This window comes from Lynx rufus, unplaced genomic scaffold (genome assembly GCF_022079265.1).
Source record: "Lynx rufus isolate CCGP_SWC_20201006 ecotype Redwood Valley unplaced genomic scaffold, mLynRuf1.p SCAF_4, whole genome shotgun sequence".
NCBI lineage: Eukaryota > Metazoa > Chordata > Mammalia > Carnivora > Felidae > Lynx > Lynx rufus.
Window position 1 is genome coordinate 35200621 of NW_025814856.1, and position 25180 is coordinate 35225800.

The window sequence follows — 25180 nt, forward strand, 5'->3', positions numbered from 1 at the left end:
GCCTCTGCCCTGGCAGTGTGGAGCCTGTTTGGGATTCTCTCTCTCTTCCCCTCCCCCGCTCATGCTCTGTCTCTCTCCCTCTTTCTTTCTTTAAAGAAATAGATAATTTAAAAAAAAAAAAAAAACATTGCGAAGTGCCAGGGTACCTGGATGGCTCAGTTGGTTAAGTGTCTGACTTCAGGTCATGATCTTGCTGCTCGTGAGTTCAAGCCCCGCATCGGGCTCTGTGCTGACAGCTCAGAGCCTGGAGCCTGCTTCACATTCTGTGTCTCCCTCTCTCTCCATCCCTCCCCCACTCATGCTCTGTCTCTCTCTCTCTCCCTCAAAATAAATAAACATTAAAAAAAATTTTTTTTAATTGTGAAATGCCAGTACAGTGAGCTTTCTTTTCCCATGTATGTTAGCATTTCCTAAAAGCTTATTCTGATTGCTTAAAAAATGTGTCTGATTTTTTATCAAAGTATAACTGACATACAGTATCCTATTAGATTCAAGTATACATTATAGTGATTCAATATTTTCATACATTATAAAATGATCCCCATAATTAAGTCTATTTATCATCTGTCACCATACAAAGTTGTGACAATATTATTGACTATATTTCCTATGCTGTACATTACCTGACTTATTTATTGTACAACTGAAAGCTTGTACCACTCAATTCCCTTTACCCATTTTGCCACCCCCCCATCTCTTTCCCGCTGGTAACCAGCTGGGTGTTTCCTGTATCTAGGTGTCTGTTTCTGTCTTGTGTTTTTGTTTGGTTTAGATTTTAGATTTAAGTGAAATCATGTAGTATTTGTCTTTCTCTACCTGACTTATTTCCCTTAGCATAGTACCCTCCCTGTCCATCCATGGAATTGTCAATGGCAAGATTTCATTCTTTGTTATGACTAATATTCCATAGTATATATACCACATCTTTATTCATTTATCCGTCAGTGAACATTTAAGTTGCTTTTATGTCTTTGTTATTATAAAGAATGCTGCAATAAACATAGGGGTGCATACATTTCCTCAGATCAGTGTTTTCTTTTCTTTCTTTTCTGGTGTGTGTGTGTGTGTGTGTGTGTGTGTGTGTGTGTGTGTGTGTAAACACCCAGAAGTAGAATTGCTGAATTACATGGTAGTTCTCATTTTTAATTTTTTGACTAATCTCCATACTGTTTTCACAGTCACTGCACCAATTTATATTCCCACCAGCAGTGCACTAGGGTACTTTTTCTCTACACCCTTGCCAGAGCTTGTTGTTTCTTATCTTTGGAGACTGGCCATTCTTACTTGTGTGAGGTGATTTCTCATTGAGGTTTTCATTTGCATTTCCCTGAAGATTAATAATGTTGAGCATCTTTTCCTGTGCTTATTGGCCATCTGTAGTCTTCTTTGGAAAAATGTCTATTCAAGCCTTCTGCCCATGTTTTAATTGGGTTGTTTGTTGGGGGGGGGTGATATTAAGTTATATAAGTTTTTTTTATGTATTTTGGATACTAACTCCTTATTAGATGTATAATTTGCAAATATTAACTCCCATTCAGTACATTACCTTTTTGCTGATGGTTTTCTTTGCTATATGGAAGTTTTTTAGTTCAATGTAGTCCCATTTGTTTATTTTAGCTTTCAATTGCCCTTGCCTGAGATGACTGATCCAAAAAAATTATTGCTCAGAATCCTATCAAAGCACTTACTGCCTGTTATCTTCCAGGATTTTTATGGTTTTAGGTCGTATGTTCAAAAGGCTTTAAACCCTTTCAAATTATTTTTAATGTTTATTTATTTTTGAAAGAAAGAGTGCAAGCACAGGAGGGACAGAGAGAGAGGGAGACACAGAATCTGAAACATATTCCAGGCTCTGAGCTGTCAGCACAAAACCCAGTGCAGGGCTCGAACCCACAAACTATGAGATCATGACCTGAGCCGAAGTTGGACGCTTAACCGGCTGAGTCACCCAGGTGCCCCCTTTTTGAATTTTTTTATGTATGGTATAAGATAGTGTTCCAGTTTCATTCTTTTTCATGTAGCTGCCCAGTTTTCTCACCACCATTTTTTTTAAGAGACTGCCTTTTCTGCATTGTATAATCTAGCATCCTTTATCATAGATTAAGTGACCATATATTCGTGAGTTTATATATGGGTTCTCAGACCTATGTATCTGTTTACATGCTGTACCATACTGTTTTGATTACTGAAGCTTTGTAGTATAATTTGAAGGGAGCATGATACCTCAAGTTTTGTTCTTCTTCCTCAAGATGACTTTGGCTATTCTTGGCCTTCCGTGGTTCCATACAAATTTTAGGATTCTTTGTTATAGATCTGAGAAAAATGCTATTGGTTTTTTGTTGGGGATAGCATTAAACCTATAGAATGCTTTGGTTAGTATGGACCTTTTGACAATATTAATTCTTCCCATCCATGACCACAGTCTGTCTTTCCATTTATTTGTGTTGCTTTCAATTTCTTTCATCAGTATCTTAGAGTTTTCAGAGAACAGGTCTCATACGTCCTTGGTTACGTGTATTCCAAGGTATTTTATTCTTTTTGATGCAATTGTAAATAAGATTTTTTTTTCTTAATTTTTCTTTCTGATACCTATTTGTTAGTGTATGGAGACACAACTGGTATATGTATGTCAATTTTGTATCTTGTTACTTTACTGAATTCATTTATTAGTACTAGTAGATTGTTGGTAGAATCCTGGGCTTTCTATATAAAGGGTTATGTCATCTGCAAATAGTAACAGTTTTACTTCTTCCTTTCTAATTTGGTAACATTTTTTAAAGTTTATTTATTTTTGAGAGAGAGAGAGAGAGCACATGTGCACAAGTGGGAGAGGGGCAAAGAGAGAGGAAAAGAGAGAATCCCAAGCAGGCTCTGTGCTGTTAGTTGTTAGCATGGAGTCTGATATGGGGTTTATTCTCAGGAACCCTGAGATTATGACCTGAGCCAAAATCAAATGTCAGATGCATAACCAACTGAGCCACCCAGGCGCCCCCCCAGTTTGGCGACTTTTATGTCTTTTTCTTGCCTCGTTTCTCTGTCTAGGACTTCCAGTACTATGTTGAATACACGTGGCTAGGTTGGGCCTCCTTGTCTTATTCCCAGTCTTAAAGAAAAAGATTTTGGCTTTTCACAATTGACTATGAAGTTAGCTGTGAGTTTCTCACGTATGGTCTTTGTTATGTTGAGGTACATTCCTTCTATACCCACTTCCTTGAGAGTTTTTACCATAAATGGACGTTGAATTTTGTTAAATAGTTTTTCCTGCATCTGTTGAGATGATTAAATGATTGTTATCCTTTATTTTGTTAATAGAGTGTATCATGTTGATGGAGCCATATTTGCATCCCTGGAATAAATCCCACTTGGTCATGTTGTATGATCCTTTTCATTTATTATTAAATTTGGCTTGCTACTATTTTGTTGAGGAATTTTGCATCTGCTGCATAGGGGCCTATGATTTTCTTTTGTGTGTGTTTCTTTGTCTGGTTGTGATATCAGGCTAACACTGGCTTCATAAAAAGAGTTTGGAAGTATTCCTTCCTCTTTAATTTTTTGGGGAGGATAATTTGAGAAGAATCAGTAGTGACTTTTATGAAACTGTTTAGTAGAATTTACCTGTGAACCATCTGGTCCTGGACATTTGTTTTGGGGGAGTATTAAAATTACTGATTCGATTTCATTATTTGTAATCTGTCTATTCAAATATCTTTTTCTTCATCATTCAGTTTTGGCTTGTGTGTTTCTAGAAACATTCCTTTTTTGAGGTTTTCCAGTGTGTTGGCTTATAATTTTTCATAACAATCTCCTATAATCCTTTGTATTTCTGTGGCATCAGTTGTAACTACTCCTCATCATTTCTGATTTTATTAATTTAGGCCTTCTCTTTTTTTCCTGATGAGTCAGAGTAGAGGTTTACTTATTTTGTTAACTTTTCAGAACCAGCTTTTAGTTCCATTAATCTTCTCTATTGCTTTTTTTGTCTATTTATTTTAATTTCTGTTCTGATCTTTATTATTTCCTTCCTCCTACTTTGACTTTTGTTTGTTCTTTTTCTAGTTCCTATATGTGTAAATTTAGATTGTTTACTTGGGATTTCTCTTATTCTTGATGTGGACCTATATTGCTTTGAATTTCCCTTTTAGAATTTTCCCTTTTTTGCTGCATCCCACACATTTTGGAAAGCTGTGGTTCCATTGTCATTTATTTCAAGGTAATTTTTTATCTCCTCTTTGATTTCTTCAATAACCCATTGGTTGTTCAGTAACATGTTGTTTAGTCTCCATGTGATTGTGTTTTTTCCATCATTCTTCTTATAGTTGATTTCCAGTTTCGTACTGTCACGATCAGAAATGACACTGGATATTATTTTAATTTTTTGAAGTTGAGACTTGTTTTGTGGCCCAACATGATCTGTCTTGTAGAATCTTCCATGTGCATTTGAGAAGAATGTGTATTCTGCAGTTTGGGGATAGAACATTCTATATATATCTATCAAGTCCATCTGGTCTCATGTGTTTTTTAAGGCCAATGTTTCCTTATTTATTTTCTGTCTGGATGATGTATCCATTCATGTGAGTGGGTTGTTAAAGTCTCCACTATTATTGTATTACTATCAATTTGCCCCCTTATGTCTGCTCATACTTGCTTTATATACTTAGGGGCTCCTGTGTTGGTTTTATAAATATTTACAAATGTTAACATCTTTTTCATGAATTGACCTCTTTACCGTTTTGTAATGCCTTTCTTTGTCTTTTGTTACAGTCTTTGTTTTAAAGTCTATTTTTCTTTTTTTTTTTTTAATTTTTTTTCAACGTTTATTTATTTTTTGGGACAGAGAGAGACAGAGCATGAACGGGGGAGGGGCAGAGAGAGAGAGAGAGAGAGACACAGAATCGGAAACAGGCTCCAGGCTCTGAGCCATCAGCCCAGAGCCTGACGCGGGGCTCGAACTCACGGACCGCAAGATCGTGACCTGGCTGAAGTCGGACGCTTAACCGACTGCGCCACCCAGGCGCCCCTAAAGTCTATTTTTCTGATGTCAATAGTGCTACTCAGGCTTTCTTTTTGTTTTCATTTGTATAGGATATAATTTTCCATCTTTTCACTATCAATCTGTGTGTGTCTTTAGATCTAAAGTAAGTCTCTTGTAGACAGCATATAAATTAGCCTTTTTTTTTATTCATTCAGTCACCATATGTTTTTTGATTGGAGCATTTAGTCCATTTATTTTTAAAGTAATTATTGATAGGTATATACTTACGGTTATTTTATTAATATTGTTTTCTGGCTGTCTTTGTAGTTTTTATCTGTTCCTTTCTTCTTTTCTTGGTCTCTTCCCTTGTGATTTGGTATTTTTCTTTAGTTTTGTGTTTGTATTCATTTCTTTTTATTACCTGTGTAGCTAGTGTAGGGTTTTGATTGTGGTTACCTGAGGTTCATATATATTGACCTGTATGTATATAGCAGTCTATTTTAAACTGATAGTTGCTTAAGTTTAAACACGTTGTAAAACCACAACATAACTACATGCGGGTGTAGCAAACTTTGTATTTTAACCTTTATCCCAACTTTCTAAGTAGCTGACTCAGTACCTTTACTATATATCTGCCTGTATTAGTAAGATTTTTTTTCTTTGATGTTTTCTTATTTTTAGTTAATTGTCGTTTCTGCTTAAAGAAGACCCTTTAACATGTAAGTCTGGTTTAGTGATGAACTTTAGTTTTTACTTGTCTGGGAAACTCTTGGTCTCTCCTTTAATTTTGAATGATAACTTTGCCGGGTAGTGTATTCTTGGTTGTAAGTTTTTCCCTTTCAGTGCTTTAAATATACCATGCCGGTCCCTTCTGGACCGCAAAATTTCTGCTGAAAATTCTGCTGGTAGTCTTATGGGATTTCCCTTATATGCGACTATTTGTTTTACTCTTGCTGCCTTTAAGATTCTTTCTTTATCTTTAAATTTTGCCATTTTTATTATAATGTGTCTCGATATGGATTTATTTAGATTTTCTTGTTTGAGACTCTGTATTTTCTGGACCTGGATGTCTGTTTCTTTCCCCAGGTCACACAAATTTCAGCCATTATTTCTTAAAATAAGGTTTCTGCCCCTTTCTCTTTTTCTTTTCATCTGAGAGCCCTAAAAAGTGGATGATATTACCCTTGATGTTGTCTCAGGGGTCCCTTAAACTAACTTCATTTTTCAAAACTCTTTTTATCTCTTTGCTGTTCTGATTGGATGATTTTTTCTTACCTTGTCTTCCAGATTGTTGATCCATTCTTCTGTATCATCTAATCTGTTGTTGATTCTCTCTAGCATATATATATATATATATACATATATATATACACACATATATGTATACATATATATATATATACATATATGTATATATATATATTTCTTTTTATTTCACTGACAATATTCTTCAACTCTGACTGGTTCTCTCATATTATTTAACTCTTTATTGAAGTTCCCATTGTGTTCTCCACTCTTCGGGGAGTTCAGTGAGCATCCTTATGACCCTGACTTTGAATTCTCTGTCAGGTAAATTACTTCTGATTCATTATGGTTTTCTTCTGGAGTTTTATCTTGTTCTTTCACTTGAAACATACTTCTCTGTCTCCTCATTTTGTTTGACTTCTATTTGTTTCTCTTAGTTACGTGGAACAACTACCTCTCCCTGTCTTGAAGGAGTGGCCTCATGTAGGAACCTCCACTATGTAGATTTCATGTGCTGACAGCTTTGACAGACCTCCTGGAGCTGGAGCAGGTGTGGGCCAGGGAAGTCCCAAGGTGCACCACACCAGGGCTACCCTGGTGGGTGGCTGAAGCTCCTGTGGGTGTCGAAATGGGTCCTGGGACAGGATACAACAGAGCAACTTTGGTGGGACATTTGCAGGAGATTCCCAGAGCTTTCCATGCCAGTGGCACCTTGGTAGAATGGCTGGAGCTGGGGTGAGCTGGGGACTTGGGGCTCTCTGGTTTGCCTTGGAAGGCTGGCTAGGGTACCAAGACCCATGCTATCAAGGCAGAGGGGAAACGTAGAAAGTGGAGTTTGCCAGTGCCTCCCCCTCCAGAGAGAGTTCTAGCAGTTCCCCACCTTTGTCTGAGGCTAAGGCTAATAAATGGATTGCCTTCACCTATAATCCAGCTGCCTTTGAAACTATTTTTTTTTCCATTGTGTCCCAGGGCAGTCCAGTCAGTGCACTGGCCTCTCAGTGATATCCTTTCCTAGCTTAGATCATCATAGTGGGAGTGGGATTCCCATCATTACCATGTCTCTATCTATCCTGCCCTCCTCTATGTGGTGCCTCTATTGTTTGTGTGCAAAAGCTATTCCGTCAGCCCTCGATTCTTCTTCAGGAGGAATTGCAGCATATGCAGGTTTCGATTTGGTGTGCCCGTGGAAGGAGGTGAGTTCCAGGTCTTCGCCTTCTGCCATCTTGGTCACAGCTTCAAAGTGTTTGGTATTACTGGAACTAAATGTTTAGGAATCGGACTCTTAAGATTTCTTATTTCCTCTTCTACTTTAAAACTCATACGTGACAGCTCTGGTTTGCTTTTGTGTCACTCAGACTGCCTATATCAAGTGGTGCTAAGCATAGAGTAGACAGCCTATAAATATTTTCTGATAAGGAAAGTTGAATTCTTCCAACCCATTCAGACAATTCCACACAAATAACCATGCTAGTTGTGTGGTATCTGTAGAGGAAAATAAAACATTGATTCTTATTTCCCAGTTCTCAAGGGGTTGGCAAATGAATGCACATGCTAAAGAGGTTTGGGGCAGTTCTTCTAAATTACAAAAATATTCAGTTATGAAATTATTTTGCCATTTCAAACACGTACACAAGAATCGCATTAGATCCAAGAGTGTTCTATGATCAAAGTTTACACATTTCATCCTCACATGAAAGGTAGGTTATGTTTTCTGAAGTTAAATTAATTATAATACACCTGAAGGTATTCAGAGTCTCCCACAGAGACTGCATGAGCATAATCGCATTAGAGCATATTGTTCTCTTACTTTAGCATACATCTATGAGACAGGCAGAGAAAGCATGGAGAGCCACAGGCTTTTCATCCAGGACTCACCCCTCCCAAGGTTTCCATGCTCTCAGTTGTAATTTACTCAACCACCCATGACATCCTAATAAAATAAGAGAAACAATGTGTCTTGTTCAATTCCCCATGATTTGGCTTCTAAGGCAATAGGTGAGTTCAGGGTTAGAGACACCTCTCTCCTACTTGCTATCAATTTTTATAGATCTGAAGAGACCTAAGAGGTTTTATGTGCCCTGTCCTTTTTCCCTTGTCTGAAGTCTCCATCATTGCCAAGAGCATCTCCCTGGGAGTTTGAACTTTCCTTTAATCTAATCCATTTAGAAAATGACTCACAATTTATTGAATAAAGTAGAGAAAATTGATACCTTTTCATTAGGCTGACAAAGTCTTTTTCACTGTTGGCATCTGAAATGTGTTTTCTATTTAAATTTTATTTATATCAATCTTCTCTAGTGGGAGCAAGATTAAAATGAAAGACCTTACAATCGGCGTACAACTTTCCCATTACTGCCAAGATCTCAAGCCCTAGTTTTGCAAAGGGACTTGATGCCAAGAATTTTCTGGGAATAATTTAATATTTGGGATCAGTTGCAAAGTGGAATCAACCAAAAGTGATATGTTAATGTATCAATAACAGTAAAAGTGGTTACTTTACATACAAAAAGAGGAAAATGTACTTAACTGACATTATTTTATTATGGTAAATCTGTAGCAATTTTAGCAAAAACTGTATTATAGAATTTAATAATAACCTCGCAAAGTACTTCTCCAAATTGGGAAAATACTTGTATACAAATATATTCCTCCAGTGAGCCATTTCTATTGGAAGAACACAGAGAGCTAGCACTCAAAAGATCTATACATGTGCATGTGGCTTAAAAGTTGCATATATATCTTTTTTATTCTGATTTTCACTTTGATTTAAAATACAGAGACATTTTGGAGTTCTTCTCCACAACCACATCCAGCGCCCCCGTTCTGTTACCATGAAAGTAAAAGGATCAGACAGCAATGGTGACCACAGGGAAGCCAAATTTCAAAGCGACCAACATAAATGCCTATTTTATTCTGAAATAGCAAGGTTCTCCATCTGAGTTTGCTAAGCCTAAGGTGTACATGTGTAGTAAAGACATCCCATTTTTCAGGGACTTCCAAGAAATATCAAATTATAGGTGTGCCTAGGTGGCTCAGTCGGTTAAGCGTCTGACTTTGGCTCAGGTCATGATCTCATGGTTCATGAGTTCGAGCCCTGCGTCGGGCTCTGGGCTGACGGCTCAGAGCCTGGAGCCTGCTTCGGATTCTGAGTCTCCCTCTCTCTCTGCCTTTCTGCCGTTCATGCTCTGTGTCTGTCTCAAAAATAAATAAATGTTAAAAAAAATTTTTTTAAAGAAATATCAAATTACACTAAGGAATGCAGATTTTTTTGTTGTTCTTTTTTTGTATTGGTGTAGAACCTTCACTGTTTGACCTCATTATTCTCTCCTCACTTGTTATAGCCCTCTTGGTTAGATTTCTTTAAGGACAAATTGAGACTTTGTTGTCATTGTTGCTATTCTATTTTAGGTCTATTCTATAGTCAACCTGGAATATGAAGACTGACGGTAGGCTGCGTTCACTAGCTAGCTAAGAATGTGTTTCTGTACCCCCAAAAGATAAGTAAATGCTTATCTTCACTAAATACTTCACTAAAATCGTCAAGAATTCTCATCTGGTTGATACAGCCCTGCAGAGAAATGGGTACTTATGGTGAGAAACAGTGTTAGTACAGTTTCTCCGAAGGACAACTTGACAATTTATGTATCACAAGTGCTGAACATTTTTTTTTTTTTTACCTCGGGACTCAGAAACTCCACTTCTTGGAATTTTCCCTCGGCAAATAATTAAATATATTTGCAAAGATATATGCCTAAGGGTGTTGATATAAGCATCTTTACTAATAGCAAACCGTCAACCAACCAACAACAAAAAAGAAAAATTTCTAACACTGAGGGATTGGTTAAATAAGATGCACCCCTACCAAGGAGTATTATGTGGGCCTTAAAATAATGCATTTCATTTTTATAGACATAGGAAACTGTTTATGATTCCATGGTTAGGTGTTGAAGAAGGGTGGCAGGCAGTATGTGTGGAATGATCTTACTTTTATTAATAAAATTATCCTAGTTAGTGTATGCATTTATTCAACCATTTAAAAAACACATATTGATGACCTGTTCTGTGACAAATATCCAGGTAAAGTAACCATGTCATGTGAATGCAGGGAGTAATGAGGAAAATCAAAGCAGGCAATAAGGGGAAAGAGTCAGGGTCAAGCGAGTGTGGATCATTTTAGGTAAATTATCAAGAGAGGCCACTCTAAAACAAAACAAACAAAACAAAGCAGAACACAGTTGAATTGTGGCTTATGAATTGGGGTTAATGGCAGTTTGGGGAGAACATTCCCTGGACAGAGGGTGAGCCAAATCAGAAAAGAGATTTACAGATTTGCAAAAGAGGTAGAGGGGCAGAGAGATTGATACAGATGGAGGGTGGGGGTGGGGCTGGTAGAAAAATACATGGTCAGAGAGAGAGGAAGAGCCAAGTGACATGGAACTTTGAAGGGCAGAGTAAGCAATGTGGAATTTATTCCGTGTGCTGGAAACCTTTGGAGAGTGTTAAGCAGAGGAATGATAGGAAATGATTTGCATTTTAAAAGATCACGCTGGATGCTGTGTCAAGAATAATCGGAGAGAAATTCTGGAAAAAACATACCCATATGTAGCAGTCTACTTCTGCCTAATGTGATAATGTTTATTTTCCTTTTGCTAATTATCTGTATGCTTTGAGTTTTAGAAAAGAATATCTATTACTTTTAAAATTAGGGAGGAAAGGGGTGCCTGGGTGGCTCAGTTGATTGAGCATCTGACTTTGGCTCAGGTCATGACGTCTTTGTTCGTGAGTTCAAACCCCACACCCAACTCGCTACTGTCACTCAGCATGGAACCCACTTTGGATCCTCTGTCCCCCTTTCTCTGCCCCTCCCACTCGTGCTCTCTCTCAAAAATAATTAAAAAACTAGGAAAAGCAAAGGTTTCTATGGTTGGCAAAAACAAGAACATCAGAATGCGTGTGTCTCCACAGAATTACACATCACACTTTACCATAAACCTCAGAGTTGCTCTTAAATGTTTTAAACATAGAATGTTAAGGGGGCGCCTGGGTGGTGCAGTCGGTTAAGCGTCCGACTTCAGCCAGGTCACGATCTCGCGGTCCGGGAGTTCGAGTCGCGCGTCAGGCTCTGGGCTGATGGCTCGGAGCCTGGAGCCTGTTTCCGATTCTGTGTCTCCCTCTCTCTCTGCCCCTCCCCCATTCATGCTCTGTCTCTCTCTGTCCCAAAAATAAATAAACATTGAAAAAAAATTTTTTTAAATAAATAAATAAACATAGAATGTTAAGTTTGAGAACATAGGAATGTTCAGTAGAAAATTTATTTAATAACCATGATTCTTTGCGTTCCTTCTTAAACTTATATTTAAAGTTAGGTATACACACAAATGAAAAAACAGAGCTAGAGTTAATTTTACAGTAAAACCACTGATTTAGTGAAAGCCTACCACCATCCAGTGTTTGATTTATAGGTGAATGCAAGGATAGAGTCATCATGTATTGAAAGTGCAGGCCAAGCCGGGAACTCCAGCCTTGGTGTCTGTAGCCCACAAAGAAGAATATCAGTACTGGCAAGAATTAGGAGCACTCCCTTGAGTGGACAAAATGTCTCTGCGTATTCCTTGTTACCAGAGCAGATAGTTTTTTTCAAAGCAGTACAAACTGCACCCCTACGGTCTGATAAGACAGCTTGGAACAGCCCAGGACAAGTAAAAGATTTCTTTACATTTTGTGTTTTATCTTGAAATTCCCCTGAAGCTAGGCGTCTGCCTCACAACATGTATAATTGTTTGCTTTACTATGGAAACAATTTTGCTGATGACTTAGTTATTAAATTACTTCATCAAGGAAGACCTTTATTTGTTTTTTTTCGGTGAGCGTAGTGCCCATTCCCTACCTCCCTTTCATATGGCTGGCATCACTTTGTAGGTCTTTTTCTGACTTTTTGTTGTTGTTGTTTGTTTATTCATTTGTTTGGTTGTTTAGATGCCACATATGAGTGAAATCATATGGTATTTGTCTTTCTTAGTCTGACTTAATTCCCCGAGCATAATACTCTCTAGGTCCATCCATGTTGTTGGGAATGTCAAGATCTTACTCCTTTTATTGCTGTATAAAACTGAATGAGAGAAGATATTGGAACTGATATAGCTAATAAGGGGTTAATATTCCAAATATATAAAAAGCTGACTCAGCTCAACACTCAAAAACCAAACAATCTCATTGAAAAGTGGCAGAGGACTCGAAAAGACATGTTTCCAAAAAAAGACATATGGATGCAAACAGACACATGAAAAGATACTCAACATCACTCATCATCAGGGAAATGCAGATGAAAATCACAATGAGATATCACCCCACACCTGTCAGAATGGTTTTTTTTTAAAAAAAAAAAAAGAAAGAACAAGTATTGTCAAAGATGTGGAGAAGAAGGAACCATCATGCACGGTTGATGGGAATGTAAATTGATACAGCTACTGTGGAAAAGAGTATGGAGGTTCCCACACAATGATCGAATAATTCCACTACTGGATATTTACCCAAAGAAAATGATAACACTAATTTGAAAAGATATATGCACCCCTATGTTTAATGAGGATTTTTCTTACTACCATCACCCTGACAATCCAAATCAGATCCACTCGTTAGTTTCCCTAGTACCTTTTTCATAATTTGTCACTCTGTATTATCCCACCATTATATTTAGTATCTCCCACAACAGACTGTAAGCCGCTTTAGGGTAGGCTAGGAAATGTGTCTGTCTTATGTCTACTTATGTCATTCACGGCAGTCAATGAATAAAAGATCATTTTTGTCTTCAAACACCTTCAAGGAAGATAAAATTGCCCCAGTTTGAAAAACCCTGGAATAGAATTCGTAGAAGGAAAGCAATGCTCATCACTCATCATTAATTTCATGTGTGCCTCTGAAATATATTGTAGATGCTACTAATAAATACAGCCTAATTAGTAAAAAACTGGATATAAGCATCCCACAATTCATACAAGCTTCCGTTAAAGATCAGGCATTAACTCTCTGTGAAGGTAATTGGATGGATGCATACATAGCTCGATAAGGACACATGGATAAATAACAGTAATAACTGCCATCTGTTGCATATAAAGTTTATTATGTGTTACACCCAGATCCTGATCTCCTCTAAAATTTACTGCAGCCAGTTGTGATTTTGTTTAAGTGCTTTTATAACTCAATAACCTGACACTTGACCTAAGAGACTTTCCAAAGCCATGCTGTCCAGAAGTGGTGGCGTTAGTTAGGATTCACACCCAGGTCCCTCTGTCACATACCCAAGAGCTTAGAGTCTTAACCATTACATGATGCGTCTGCCCTGGAGCTTATCCTTAAATGTGGGCTCACAGGAAAGAGGGAGTTGGGCATGGCTGCAGGCGACAGTATTCAATGCCTTTAACTTTCTGTTTACTTTGATAAAGACAGTAACACAGAGGGAGCCACTGCACGTCTTTTGAAGAAGAGCATTGTAGCAGCTGTTCCAACAACCTGTGCGAAAAGGAAGGCGGGAGGGCTGTCCCAGCCTTCTAATGGAGTTCCAGCCATTGCCTAAATTGCATGACAGGTTGCACAAAAATGAGCCTGGAAATTTGTCTTGATTGATGTACTTATAACGTACTTCTGGGAACATGAATGCAATCATATGTTCAACCATTTAATTTATGCTCAAACTCTCATAAGTCATAGAAGCAAGCTGGGTGTTTGGCATAATATCGAAGAACAATGGTTTACTCTCTCACTTTGTGAAGAACTGTGTTTCTGTTTTGGAGTGATTTTATTCTTTAGAGTCATAAAAATGATGATGCCGATGATAATAATAGCTAATATTTATCAAACATTTATCGAATGCCAGATACGCTGCTAAGTGCTTTGAATGCATTTTCTCATGGTATCCTCACCATCCTTTGATAGAAGCATGATTTTTTTTCTTTTTCTCTTTCATTTTTTTTGTTCATTCAATCATAAATTGCAAACCTGCCTTGAGTCACCGTGTGCCATTCAAAGATGAACGCAATATGATCCCTGCCCTCAAGAAGCACACTGCCTGGTGAATAGACAGGCACACGAGCTAATAATTCAAGTGCGGTGTGGTTAAGGTTACGGCTAACATAGTTGAGTTATCGCCCTATGGTTTCCTCAGTTGTTCCTAACATCGCTTTCAGCTCTGCCCTTCTTCACAGTTCTGGAGGAGGCATCCAAAAGCAAGACCTATCCCTTCTGTTTGAATGCACCTGTGCTCATGTGGCATTTCAGCTACTTTCTTCTTCCTCCTTCCATCTTGTACATCACTGCCAAATCCATCTTCCCCCAGTCACCCGTTAACCATGTCTTCCCTTTGCTCACAGAATCTAGAATATTCAGTGACTTGCCATTCCTTTGAGGGGGGAGGGAAGCCTGAGCTTCATGCTTTCAAGAACTTCCACAATCTTATTAAGATTTTCCCTTCCCACTCCCAGCGTGGGACTATTCTTCCTGCACAATAACGTGCTTCCTGCCAGAGGAGCACTTTGCTCATTTATACCTCCTAACCATAACACGTGCCAAAGTGCCAATAGTGCCCATAGAGAGAGAAACCTTGAGCTGAGTCATAAGCTCTCAGGGCAGGAACTATGTCATGTTCATCATTTTATCCATGTCACTAAGCCACATAGTCCTTTGGCTGCAGAAAGTGCCCAAAGAACACTTACTAAATTGAGACCCAAACATTGTTTATTGAAACGACAAAAAGGGACTTTGGCTCTTTAATAAGATAATGTATATTTGCTGTATTTATTAACTCCGTTGCTTCTCAGTACCTTGTTCTCTTTACGTGGCAAGATACCACAAAGTAAACAACAATGACAGCAACAGAAGGACTTCTCTATTTAAGACTTCTCACTGAAAATTGGATTGAGTCTCCTTTTACAGCCTCTCTTTTTTGCTCTGAAGCAACATGATGATATAAGGATGAAATCAAGACTCATGATTAAAGTAGCTTTAGTAATTTTAAGAATCTTTCAAGGAAAATGAACACTCTTGACCAAGTTGAAGATCAGATATTTTCCTGAACATGATACAGTAAGAGAGCGAATTCCAAACCCCAGGGTTAAAAGGGACCTTTAAGAGCCTCTCTCCTAATCATCATAGATAAGAGAGAGTTGGTTTTTGCAGCTGATATTTAATTAACTCTGTTCTTCTAGGAGATAAAAAGCCCTCACAGAAGTTATATGTCTACCTCACAAGTTTCTTGTGGCTTCAAAAATTATTCGCTACTGAGACTTTCTGTTAAAATGCTGTAATAAAATCAAGCAATATGGAGCTCTGTCTAGGAAGAAACAAATATGATATAAACTAGCTATTATGCAACTTATTTTTATGTTAACTTAATTTTATGAGAAACTACATGTTTTGTATTTTCCTCAAGCGTTTGTATTTATATGAATTTTTTTTCAATAATAAGACATCAGAGAGAATTCATTCCTTCACTCAGCAATCATATGTTTCTTAAGAGTTCTCTGAATCCTGAACACAAAACTATCATAAGTTAGCACTATAATGATGAAAAACAAGGATTTTGTCATTAAGCAGGCCTGCACGTCGTGTTAATTCCTACACTTCCTACCTGTGTAAGCTTGGCCAAGTTTTTTAACTTCTCTGAGCTTCATTTTTTTTTTCATCCATACAATGGGTTCATAATAATACCCACCGTTAGGATTGCTCTGAAGATTAAGGTAATACATTTAAAAATTTTTTTTAACATTTATTTATTTTTGAGAAACAGAGAGAGGCAGAGTGTGAGCAGGGGAGGGGCAGAGAGAGAGGGAGACACAGAATTGGAAGCGGGCTGCAGGCTCCAAGCTGTCAGCACAGAGCCCGACACAGGCCCGAAGTCACAAATCGTGAGATCATGACCTGAGCCAAGTCGGTGGCTCAGCTCAACCTAATGAGCCACCCAGCCGCCCCAAGATCATACATTTTGAAGTACCTAACACAGAAACCCAGAAGAGGCCATCAAAAATGTCCATTATCATTTTTATTATTGCACTGACCATTGTAATTCAAGATATTTAGAATTATTTGTGCCTGCATTTTTCTTATTATAGGTATCTCCATAAGAAAAATTATAAAGCCAGTTAAGTTGCATTAATATTGCATTTATTGATTAAATCTAATCGATCATTCCTCTTTCAATAATCTGAAGGTTTTAGGTGACTTCCAGTATGGGAGGAGAGAGCACAATTTGTAAATCCTCTCTGTGAATTTTTTTTGAAAATATTGCAGGAAATACGAGTATATGAAAAAAATAGGGGAAAAGACTATAGTTTGACCTAGAAGATGATGTGAAAGATATTAAAATGACCATGTAATGCATAAATCAAAAGCAAAATCAGTCTAATAGCATCTTTAGAAAAGCAACCCTGGAAGAATGAACTAGATGCCAATAAACCAGAGGGTAACGTCAAAGCATCCAACTCTGTTAAGGAGAAGCAAGTGTGATAGGAATTTTTAGAGATTACAGGCCAGTCTGGGGATGTTTTTATTCTTAGAAAGGCTTTCCTTTTTCCCTTTGAGTCAGTGGACCTTTACTCCCTTGAATTAAAGGTGATCTGTGGGTTTTGAGATGCATTCTTTTTCCTATTGTCTACATTTTCATTTAGAAGACATTAATGCTTAAGAGACAGAAACTGCTTTGTTAGCTAACAACAGAGTAGGTCAGCTCTGAGAGGGCAGAGAGCAACCTCAAGAAGAAGGAACAGCGTCCTTTAGAAGAAAGTAGAGATGCTAAAGCTGACCCCACTGGCAGTTGTTCATTATTTGTGTGCCTCTGTGGGAAAAAAAAAAGTCACAAACCCTAAATGGAAGACTGTCTGGAAAGGCAATTTCCCCTCGGAGCTAAGATCAGAGGCTTTCCATTCTTGTTGGTGTCGATTCAGGGCAGCAATAGTGAAATATTAGGTGGGATTTCAGGGGACAAGTGTGGCAAATGTCACCAGCCTGTTGCTGCCTGAGTGCTAACCGAAAGGATGCTTCCGATTCTAGGCTCTCAATAAACACTGCCAAACCCTGGCTTTTATCTTAGGTTACTGGAAGCTTTGCAATTTATTTTTGTTCCCTTTTCAACGCTGCATGTGTTTTTCTTGCTGCCAAAGTACATGCTTCTCTCATGTAACATCGTCACCTATTAATTCACCTAAATAAGGTCTCTTTTACCTGTGACTGGAATCTTCCCTTATTCCACATGCTCATAGAGAACCCTGCTATTGAAAAGAAAGACGCTCTTAACTCTCATAATCATTTTGTACCCTGTGGAGAATTTGTGTCTTCTGTTACTACTCCATGTTTTACCAAAATATCACGTTGTCTTGCATACGGATGGACTATTTAGGAGATTTTACTTCCTATACTTGCGTGCTATATTCCAATGGAGATGCATTTTATGTGGTTCATTCTGGTCCGCACATAAGGTAGAAATCAAGCAGAGGCAAAATTACCCCTGAAAAATTCCTTAAATTGACCTGATAATGGAGTAGACATGATTTTGCATATAAGATGAAATTTTGCAATCCATACGCTGGCTTCCAGAGGAAGGAAAGTCCAAATAAGGGTAGTGTAGAAAGAAGAAAGCTTGAGTATGGGCAGACATCCGGATGTTTAAACCATTGTTTTTAAATTAGCAATCTAATCCCTCTCTCGACTGGGGACTTATCATGTACTCCTGCTTTGCTTCCGGATTTACTTCGTTCCATTTTAATAAGAATCCTCTGTGATGTTAACAGATGTCATCTGGCCTCTTTGTCATTGTGAGAAGGAAACATCAAGGTGGGGACTCCCCTCCGGCAGGTGTAAGAGGCTGAAGGCGAGTATCTCTAGAACTAGGGTTCTAGTCCAGTGTGAAAACAGGCAGTCAGAAAGCACGACACAAGAACCACTGGCAGACGTTTTGAGAATTTCGAATGGCAGAAATAATTCTTCGCTCATGAAGGCAGTAAGGAAGATGTGGAGCTCCTTGACTTGGGTGGAGTGCATCCAGTCGCTATTTTAGAAAATCTTAAAACAAACACCAGACTGTGCTATAAATACATCCACTCAGTTCATCGCCAGCTTCCCCTTGTGGTCATCTTTGATATCACCCTGCAAAATAGGGCTTTTTTTTTATCAGAGGCTCAACTTTGGAAAGTTCAACCCACCTCATATCAAACATCAACAAGAAATGCAGCTGACATGAATATACCTGTGATTGTAAACAAACACTTCTATTTATTAATACCCTTGGTTTTTATTTTGCAGGCTTTCTTTTATGGTTCCAGTCATTTCATTTTTTTTTCCTGTTGGTAGGCCTTTGAAATTCTCAAAGAAGGCCGGAGGCTGGGGGATGAACCCTAATGCCGGGTGAATAAACTGGCCTTTCTGAAGAAATAGCTCTATCATTCTGAAGGACAGTTACTACTTTGTCCCCTTCCCTGAAAAGAAAGAGTAAAAGGTCCTCAGTTTGTGAAAACATAAGGTTTTCTCCAGAAAGTATACCTCCCAATGCATAGATTTTCATCCTTCAGGGTACGAGGGTGATTTTTGACAAACTGTTGCTTGATAAAACCATAAAAGTAGAAAATTAGATTTGCTCTGTAAGACCGGTCAATGACAATATTACTTTTCTTCATAGCGAATTCTTAGCCCGCCCTAGAAGGTTCAAGAGAAAGTAGCGTGCTTCAAAGAGAATGAACACCTACAGAGGGTCACGTCACTGGTGCCCACGTTGTTTGGATGAATCGCAAACACACTTGTTTCCTGTTTTTGCACAGCCTCCATAGTGATTGGGAAATGGTGGTGTGAGATGGAGCCTTGTCTAGAAGGAGAAGAATGTAAAACGCTACCTGATAATTCCGGTTGGATGTGCGCTACAGGCAATAAAATTAAGACCACAAGAGTAAGTGTTTTCCTTTCAAATATCTCATGCATGTTACCAACCATACCGTGTTGCCTTTGAGTTGTACAACAGCATCCAGGGAAGCTTTGAACAGGAGCTAAGAAGACCTTTTCCCTGACAGAAAACATTCTTAACTGTTCATATCGGTGTCCATCCAGCAACAAGAAGTTAGACATGGAACCTGACTTTTCCCTGCTGAGCAGTTTAGCGTTTGTGTGACTGGGTCACAAATAAAGCTGGATTAGCATAGCCAAAAGGAAGAAGAACGGTAAAGCAATTAGTCGCATAATTCAGCCAACTACTACGGTGCTCAAAATAGATAAGAAAATAAGAGTCCTGCCTAATTTGTCCAGATGGTTTGCGGAAGAGGGCTGCGTTTAAGTACAGCCATTTTCTACATGTCCTTTAAAAGAATTATTTGATGATCTTTTAAATGAGTGAAAAGTTTTTGTGATGTGAATTATCATTCCTTGGTTTCTGTGGTAAAATAAGGAGCTATCTTCAAAATACATAACAACCTATATGGTGAGGCCATCCAACCCATGAGAATTGGTATCATGTTGCAGTTTGGAAAAGCCCAGGTAGGATAGCCATTGGCCCTGTAGATAATAGATCATGGGAAAGTAGGGGAGTCCTAAAGAGGGCAGGGTAGAAAGGGTAGCTCAGAGCACTTAAGACAGTATTTATTCAAATGTAGTACAATATTTTAATTACATAATTACAATCATGTCAATATTTTAATAACTAGTGTGGTTTTATGTATGTATATCATGTGGCTCTCAGCCCTGTTGTGTGTATATGTGTTTTAATGTACTGGGTATTGTTGAAAGCCAGATCCACCAGTTATAAATCCCAACATGCTGAACTTGTAGCCTTCCAAAAGGGTGACTCAAATTTAAAAGGTCATCTCTAATTCCCACCCCTATATAATGAGTCTTAAATTGATCTTTGTTCTCAGCATTATCTTCTCAAGAAATAACATTGGTACTGGCAGCCTCGTGATACAGAAAACATAGTATCTTATAAAACATATCTTTCATACATAAGTGGAGACTCTTCTGCATATCCAATTTCATTGCCTATATTGACTGCATTAAGCAGTAAATTGTTATACCTCATTGGCTTGTGGCCAAGAGAGGTTCCTGAACCATCCTAACTTGTTAACATGCATTCATGCACCTGAGATGCTCAGCTTGGATTATCATATTTCACTTCAAAGAAACAGCCTCAGGAGAGATTATTCAAAAATGAACCCAGTTCATGACACTTACCTCCAGAAACCATCTTCATTAACTGATGGAGAGTGGATTTCATATTTCCCTTTGGTTACATTTTGCCTGAAACTAATTTTACGAAACAATCTGAAGACGCCCTTCCAAGTCAGTTTTCAGATACTCTGAATTATCATCAGTATGATTGGAATTCGATCACCATTGTTTAAAACAGGTTGCTGATGTATTTTCTGCCAAAACTCTATTTCCTCTTCCAAATGATAACTGATCTCCCTTTATTGAATATATACCCTGCTCTTATGGTTCCTCCAGACCTGAAACTCAGTCAAGAATAAGAATACAAGTCAAATTACTTCAGGATTTGAGTATGTGAGATTCCAAGGGTACCAACTAGGAGACTCTTTGGAAAATAGAATATAAATAAACAAAGCACAGAAATTGTTAATGCTACTTTTTATGACTGTGTAACACTCTTTTTTTTTTTTTGACCTCTGTAGAGTATATTTTAAAACACTGTAAATACATCCTAGACATTTTCTTTCCTCACAGAAGTACAGTGCAGGTCTGATCACAATAATAGAGGCTGGAGCACGGCCTCTGTGTTTGCTACTGTCCTGGGTGGGCTGAATGCAACCCGACAGTTGAGTGTACAAGAGAAATAAATCGCCCATGCAGTTGGTTTGAAAGCAGAGGATGTACCTGTTCTGATATGTGCATCCATTTCAAGCGAGGAAATAAGAGGTTGCTCTACAGTCGTGTGAGCAACACATCACTCAACTAATAAATCTCAACTCTGTCTTTAGAGAAGGAAAAGAAAACACTAAGCTGTACTTTTTACACCTTGAGAGGACTCAGACATTACTACTGACTTAAATTTTCTCCCCACTTCCTTACAAAGAAATTCACAGTGAAATAAGCACTTTTAAACACAAAGGCACCAATTAACTTCAGCTGATACATACAGGAGCTTTCCATTCTGTATAAATGGCAGGCCAACACCAGTCCTTAGATCATAGGCTCCAAAATAGGTTTTATATTAATTTTTCTAGTATGCCCTATGTGTTTTTCCCTGTCAGAGTATAAATATGCCTATACACTTCAAGTATTGACTCTGGCAGTTTAACTTTCAAAACAGTTTAATAAACAGATGTACTTTAATTGTGAGTCATAGGTTTTCAATGTTCTACTCTTATTTAAGAGGTAATCTTTAGGATAAAAAATTCAAGTTCTTCTCAAAGAGGAAAAATTTTTTTAAATCACCTCTTTGGTTCTTACATATAAGACTGATTCAAAGAGAGTGGTCTCAGTAAAAAAAAACAAAAACAAAAACACAGAAGAAACATCCCCAGATGGTTAATGGCAACTGCGAGTTTCCGTCCGTCATACTGTTATTTTTTAAAAGTAACGCCAATATGAAGATATTTGCAAGATAGAGTCCTAAGATGTCATTTTCCCTATGTAGGTTTTTTCAAAACCTTCCTATTATGAATTACTTCCCAAATAATCACCCTGAGTCAAAATTCTCAGCAGTCTGTGCAATGTAGATAAACAAAAGATGGTTCAAAGTGTGATCTAATTCAAAGTTGCATGGTGCTCATTTTTTAAGGATGGTGGAGAGTAGAAATTCATTGTTTGATTTAAAGGACCAGGCATCCCAGAATATGAACTAGCCAGGACAACAGGCCACAGTCTGAAGGAGAACCTTGGAGAAACCAGATCTGGGTGACAATATAACCTACAGAAGGAAGGAGAAAAGATAAGTAGAATGAGGCACAGGCTTCCCTTTCAGGAGACTGGAGAGAATAAGTCTTAGGAAAGAGGAAGCTTCCTGAATGTCATTTTATGGAGAGAAGGTAGTCACCCTTGAGAAGTTTTCCAAAACCCAGCATGGGGTACAATAAAGCTGATGCCAGAAACCCTCCTGGGAAGAAGCCTGGTACATCTGGGTGAAGTTTCATGGCTAAATTTTAAACTACACCTGCTTGACCATTGCTTCAGTTGTTTCGTTGAATTACTTTGTTGGTAGTTTGTGGCAAGACAAACCAATCCAGATATTCACAACAGGTAGTTTCCTATGGTTTTACATAAATATTGGTTTGTTTCTTTTCTTTAAACGTAACATAAGTTTGAGGGGCCCCTGGTGGCTCAGGTCATGGGATCCAGCCCCATGTCAGCCTCCATGCAGGGCGTGGAGCCTGCTTAAGACTCTCTCTCTCTCTCTCTCTCTCTCTCTCTCTCTCTCTCCTTCTGCCCCTGTCCCCTGCTCGCATGTTCTCTCCCTCAAAAATAGAAATAAAAATAAAACATTTCTGAAAACAAACAAAAAAAATGCATAAGTTTGAAAGTTGGGGGTGCTGTTGGGAAATTGGCTCTGCAGGTTTTGAATTTGCCACTCTCCATAATCAGATGAGCTAATTCCCTATAATCAATATTATATTTAATGTATATGAAATAATAATACATAATATGCTATAATATAGTACATATTAAAAAAATAAGCTGGGGATGCTGTATCTAATGCATTCAGGAAGAAATGTATACTCTGTGTATTCAAGAATAATGCTTTAATTTATAAAGACAGACTTCGCCCCAGAGGAAATAAGTTGTTTGACAATGCTGTAATAATTCACATATAAAAAGGGAACATTGGCTTTGGGGGACATAACAAGGCAGGGAAGGAAATGAGGAGAAAACCAAAGTCACTAGGAAGGCAAAATTAACAGGTTAAAATAGTAGAACATAATCTGGTATAATACCTGGAAACTTATCAAGCAACTTTGGATTTCCTTCAACCCAATATGTTAGTGTCTTTCAGACTCCTGGGAAAATGAACAGTTAGGTATACACAACATAGAGTCAAGTTCCATTCCCTAAAAGGCCGTGTTAGACTGCCCATCTCACCACAATGGCTGTCCAGCCAAATTGATGTTTCACACAAATGCACTACTGTCATTTGCCCACACTCACCTGGGCCCATTCTCCTAACGGTGACTCTGACCTCACATAGCTCCATCCATTGTCATCAGCCAGTGTTTTTTATATTACAGAAGGGCAAACTTCCAGCTGTGACACATCCCAGCTTCATCACTCAAAATTCCATCAGGTGTCAAGGGTTATAAAAGCCTTTACAATCCTGATGTTCAGACCATTTTGTATGAACTAGCTTTAAGAGAGAAAGGTAGGTAGGAGAGTGTGGATTTGGAAATTTCCAGAAGGAAAAACAAATCAATTTATGCCATCACAATTGCCCCTGGGTCCAAGTGAACTCATCCATTTCTTTGGCCAATAAATATATTTAAGCCTCTGCTCTGTAAAGTTAATGTGTGAAGGTCTTGGGATGTGATGACCAACCTCCTGTTCTTACATGGAGGATGGGGCCTAAGGTTGGGTAGCGCAGGGTAGAGATGGTAAGTTGATAGAGATGAAAGAAAGGCAACCCATTTCAGTTTTGTAAATGTCACTTTCTCCCTCCTTTTGGTGAAAAATAAGACAGTGGAAACAGGAGGTGATACACATTACTGGAATGTAGGAAACCAAGGTTTGGAAGAATCTGTCATTTCTAAGGAGAGGATAAAAAAAATAATAAGTGTGTGAAGATTTCTTACACATCCTGCCCATGGCACAACCAACATTTGAAAGGCAACTTTATTACTATTCCTATCCAACCTTAAAATCTTTTAAGGGACTCCACCCCTGGACCCAGAACACTCAGTTTCTAAGACTATAAAGAACCAAGAGATTATGAAGAAAAATGCCTATTCCTAGAACTCTAAAGTAGAACCTTCAACTCTATTAGAATCATCATTTCTGCCCTAAACCAATGACACTCTGTGCGTGTATCCTGTTGAATGTTAGAGTCTTTGGGCCATATTCAAATAGATTAAATGGCATCATTAGTTATAGGAGTATGCTCTTGGTTACTCTTGAATACTATGTCACTGAGAGGGAGAGTTCCTCAACCTGCAAAGCCCTCCTGTGTTCCTAAGAAAATGTGTTCGAACCTTGGCAGTGACTTTACCTTATGGCCACCCCTCTACCTGTCACAGCAAGCCAGCTTGACAAGGTCATGGAATGACCTACTCAGTTCAAATTCTCATCAGACCTAGGACTAACTACATAATTTGAAGGGCCCAGTACAAAAATGAAAACATGGCGTCTCTCATTTAAAAATTAGTAATAATTTCAAGACTTCAATAGAAGATCATTAAATGAAGTGTGGGGCCCTTTCCAGCACAGGGCTCTGTGCAACTGCATATGTGACATGCTCATGAAGCCAATCATCGTTATTCATTGCTCCAAGAGTCCATTTCCTCGGTTGTGGCAAAATACCTTTAATGAACTGATAAAAATATGATGGCCTGTCAGTGTGCTTTTTTATCACCATTTGAGAACTACGGTTGTAGACTAACATTTTTGGCTTCACATCACTTGAAAGAAGCCACATACTAAAAATTCCAGATGTCCTCATTTTCTGCCTAGTCACCTTTCTTTATGCCTTCATTTTGTTCTTTTCTCCCTGAAATTTCTTTCTTTCTTTGGTTTCAGATTCACCCAAGAACCTAATGGAAGCATTTGTTATAGTAGCAAAGGAAAACCACCTCTGCAGAAAACACATTTTAAGAATTTAAAACATCTTACACATTACAAGCCAAATGGATTTCTTATTTGCACTTTGACTGGTTACCAGAAAATCACAGTGCTTTTACTGTGTGTCATGAAGTATCCTATAGTGAGAAGACCCTGCATTTTTGGCAACACCATGGAAAGTGGGTTTAAAAAAAGGGTTTTCTCCATGAAAATTTTTGG

General features: G+C 38.2%; 1 protein-coding gene across 1 annotated transcript in view; it reads left to right on the plus strand.

Annotated features, from left to right (window-relative positions):
* The window catches only part of TAFA1 (TAFA chemokine like family member 1), a 507254-nt gene extending 482317 nt beyond the window's left edge, over window positions 1-24937 (plus strand). The window contains exons 3-4 of the mRNA XM_047097687.1: window positions 19018-19142; window positions 24920-24937. Coding sequence (XP_046953643.1) covers window positions 19018-19142; window positions 24920-24937 — 143 coding nt within the window. The remainder of the gene's footprint in view (window positions 1-19017; window positions 19143-24919) is intronic.
* Window positions 24938-25180: the final 243 nt, after the last annotated feature.